The 4,046-nt window shown below is 38.1% G+C and overlaps 1 protein-coding gene across 1 annotated transcript; it reads right to left on the bottom strand.

The window, feature by feature from the left end:
• Positions 1-1,072: 1,072 nt before the first annotated feature.
• Positions 1,073-3,456, bottom strand: LOC132053727 (uncharacterized). Its single transcript, XM_059445835.1, has 7 exons — positions 3,388-3,456; positions 3,123-3,272; positions 2,985-3,048; positions 2,471-2,928; positions 2,061-2,177; positions 1,739-1,936; positions 1,073-1,462 (listed from the first exon to the last, which is right to left on the bottom strand). The coding sequence occupies exons 1-7, from the start codon at positions 3,454-3,456 to the stop codon at positions 1,073-1,075; spliced, it is 1,446 nt and encodes a 481-aa protein (XP_059301818.1).
• Between the last annotated feature and the right edge of the window lie 590 nt (positions 3,457-4,046).

Raw genomic sequence — 4,046 nt, 5'->3', positions numbered from 1 at the left:
CAATCACTAGATAAATTCTGCAACCATGGAAATCTCTTTCTTGCTAGTTGGTGTATGATGTGTTGTACTTGTTGTCTCAGCCTGTAGAAAGTAACTGATCCTCCATGCTTAATGGAGTTTCTTCTCTTCCATAATGACCACATGATCACTGCTGGCATTGCTCTATAAATAGGTTGCAATTTTGGTTTTGTCTCAGGATTCCACCATGCTATGATCATTTGATGTAGACCAACTCCATCAGTGGGAATACCTGCACAAGAAGCAACAAACTTCCATAACTTGACAGCTATGGAAGATGTTAGAAATAAGTGAACTAAAGTTTCCTCCTTATGCTCCTCACAGCACCAGCATCTTGATGGTATATTGATCATCATCCTCTTCAATATATCATCTGTAGAGATTCTTCCTTTCCACACCCTCCACATGAAAAAGCTTATCTTTATTGGCAACCCTTTCTCCCATGAGAGCCTATAATTTGGTTTGTTTGCTCTCTTTATGCACGAGAAATTCCCATGCATTTAACTAAGAATTTGCCATTTGTTTCCAACATCCAACATGGTTCATCATCTTCTTCTCCATCTGGAACTTTGATATTATCCTTGATATCTTTTGAGCCAATTCTTTGATCTAGAGTATCTGTTAACAGTTCCATGTTCCATTCACCATTTTTCACAAACTATCTAACTTCTATCTTTTCTTCTCTAGCAGCATCAGGAGTGATATAATATAGTGCCCCAAGCCTTGTCCAATTCTCATACCAGAAACTTGAAGTTCCATTTCTCACATACCAAAATATCTGTGGCTCAATTGCATCTCTTATGATCACCATCTTCTTCCAAGTGTGTAATCCTCCTCTATCTACTGCCATAGTAGGGTGCCATTTCTTGCAGTATTTGTTTAGCATGTAGCTACTCCATAAGCTTCTTCCACATCTGAAATTCCACCACAACTTAGCAAATAGTGCATTGGAAATATCAGTTAGTGATCTAAGGCCAATACCTCCTTCATCTTTTGGTAGACATAATTTGTCCCATGCTACCCAATGCTTGCTTTTCACCCCCATAGTGTTGCTCTAAAAGAATTTGGCAAATATCCTATGAAGTTGCTTTATCACCCCAGAAGGAGGATTCATGGCTGACAGTAAATATACTGGCATGGTTTGCAACACATGATTAACCAGCACATATCTACCTCCAAAAGATAACAGTCTGTTTTGCCAAGACAGAATCCTTTTCATCACTTTTTTGATCAAATCCTCATAATATATCTGTTTCCTTCTTCCATAAAACACTGGATATCCTAAATATGTGCAAGGAAAGGATCCATTTCTCATATTAGTATGTCTTTTAATCTTGATATTAACTCTAGCAAATACCTTGTGATGAACATAGTAACAACTTTTATCAGTATTGACCAGTTGTCCTGAAGCCTTCTCATACTTCCTCAACCTCTTCATCATTTTCTTTAATGAATATCCATCCCCAGAACAGAAAAGGATTGTATCATCAGCATATGATAAATGATTGATTTAAGGACTCCATTTTGGCATTCCATAGCTTATGAAACTTGGCTTCTCATGCAGCTTATTTAGACTCCTTGTTAAGCCCTCTGCTGCTATAATGAACAATGTAGGAGAAAGTGGATCACCTTGGTTTACCCCCCTACTTGACTTGAAAAAACCATGACTTTGACCATTGATAAATATTGAATACCAGTTGTTTGAGAGCAATCTTCATACCATATCAATGAGAACCTCTCCAAATCCAAACTGTCTTAATACTTTAGTAAAAAAAATCCAGGAAAGCCTATCATATGCCTTTGCCATGTCTAATTTTATCACCACATTAGTAAGTTTAGCTCTCAAATTAATATCTCTGATGATCTCCTGTGCCAGTAATATATTTTCTGCAATGCTCCTTCCTTTCACAAATGCTGTCTGATTGTTAGAGATAATATTAGGAAGAACCTTTGTCAATCTATTTTGTAGCACTTTTGATAGTATCTTGTTGGAGAAGGAGGGCGAGACTGATAGGCCTCATATCACTGAAATTGTTAATCACCTCCTTCTTTGGCAATAAAACCAAGTTAGTATGTGTGATGAATTGTGGTATCTCAGATCCACAAAAGAAAGCTCTAACCATTTGAAGCACATCCAACTTGATAACCTCCCAGCACTTCTGATAAAAATGTCATGTGAATCCATCAGGCCCATTGTATGTCCCCGTTGAGTGAAAACACGACCTTCTTTACTTCACTTTCAAATGGAAACTCCTCTATCTTGTTTTCTTGTTCTTCGGTTATCGGCTTAGGAATATTTTTCAACAATGCATAATCCCCTCGAGTTTTCTTCACTAAATGTGACTCAAAGAACACGATTGCCTCGGAACCAATAGCTACTTCATTTTCCGGCCATGTACCGGTTGGATCTTGTATTCTTTTCAAAGTCAATTTATTCCTCCCCCGCCCTCACATATGAATGGAAGAAGTTTGTATTTCTGTCTCCATCATTGAACCATTTCATACCAGCTTTCTGCTTCCAATACTCCTCCTCCAAGTGTAAAAATCTGGTTAGTTCAGCTTGTGCTTGATGTAACTGCATTCTATTCTCCCTTGATGCATTATTTTCAAACTGCAACTCCTTCACCTTTATAGTATCTTCAATAGTGGCAATCTGCTGAAAGATATTCCCATAAGTGTTCCTGCTCCATTGAACCAGTGCTCTTTTAAGTTTCTTCAACTTGTGATGAAATACATAAAATGGATTTCCACGAAGTCGACGATCCCGATTCTCCTTTACCACCTCCATAAATGTATGATGCTTTGTCCAGAAGTTGAGAAACTTAAAAGACTTGACAATATGATGTGCATTGCTATTACACTCAAGATGTAGTGGTGCATGATCAGAACCATGTCTAATCAGATGAGTCACTGTTGTAGATGGCATGATGTCTAGCACTTGCTGATTCACCAGTATTCTATCTAACCTTTTGAATATGCACTCCTCTTCAGTCCTCCCATTCCACCAGGTGAATTTGCTTCCAGTGAATCCTACATCAATCAAACCACAACTTTGTATACAGGTAGAAAAATCCAATGTCTCATTGGATGAGGCTGAAGACCACCTTGCTTTCTCGCTCATCAAACACTATGACATTAAAGTCCCCTCCTATTATCCAGGAAGGTCTTCTTTGAGTTGCTAACTCCACCATAGCTTCCCACAACTCTTCCCTCTCATCTCTATCACATTTGGCATAAACTACGACACCAAAGATCTTGATTGATTCAAAGATGAGTGAGTTAGTTGCGAAGTAACTTGTTGTTCGATTCGATATAACTACACCAAGCCATTCATCTGTCAAAAAATCCAAATCTTTCTGAGCAGTTCACCTTGCAATTCTGAAAGCCTAATTTCCTTCTATACTCTTCAATGGCAATAGGATCTTGAAAAGGTTCCATTAGGCCTATAATAGAATAATGATGTCTCCTTTTAGTTCAAGTAACCTCTCAAAAGATTTCTGAGTGTTAACTGACCTAATATTCCAAAATAAAGCTTTGTCTATCATTGAGAATTATTGGTTTTGTTCTTACTCCTCCTTGTTGAAACTCCTGCAGCTGGAATACTGGTGCTTCTGACAGGTTTTTGTTTATTTGTTGCCTGCTTCAATTTCTGCACACTTCTAGGAGATAAATCTGCCTCCTGTGCTATATCATCAATGTTTTGAGTTAAATCTTCCTCATCTTGGCTATTGAGATCAACTTGTGCTTGTACCTCATCTTGTTTTCATGATGTGCATTCTCTACTTGTTCTACAGGCAAATTGACAGCATTGTTACTCTCTGGTGGCCTTGTGACTTCTTTTCCTTCTTTTTCTTCATTCTCCTCCAATCCCTGATCTGATATAGGAGTCTCATCTTGATCTGCATCCTCCTGCAGCACTTCACCTGATTTATCTTCTTCCAAACCTTTCTCTAAGTTTTTGTGGATTAAGGTGTCACCAATTTCTTCTGAGTCATGTTCCTTCTCTTGTCTAACTGTAGTACTTGTGT

Source organism: Lycium ferocissimum, chromosome 4, assembly GCF_029784015.1.
Source record: "Lycium ferocissimum isolate CSIRO_LF1 chromosome 4, AGI_CSIRO_Lferr_CH_V1, whole genome shotgun sequence".
Classification (NCBI taxonomy): Eukaryota; Viridiplantae; Streptophyta; class Magnoliopsida; order Solanales; family Solanaceae; genus Lycium; species Lycium ferocissimum.
This window is presented reverse-complemented; position numbering and strand designations above follow the sequence as displayed.

Excerpts from the sequence above, each read along its gene's own strand:
- LOC132053727 (XM_059445835.1), bottom strand. The coding sequence starts at position 3,456 with ATGGAACCTTTTCAAGATCCTATTGCCATTGAAGAGTATAGAAGGAAA. Across the intron at positions 2,178-2,470 it reads CAAACTTCTTCCATTCATAT|AAGTGCTGGGAGGTTATCAA; the intron begins GTGAGGGCGGGG and ends CATTTTTATCAG. Across the intron at positions 1,937-2,060 it reads TTTTATTGCCAAAGAAGGAG|ACAGCATTTGTGAAAGGAAG; the intron begins GTGATTAACAAT and ends TCTAACAATCAG.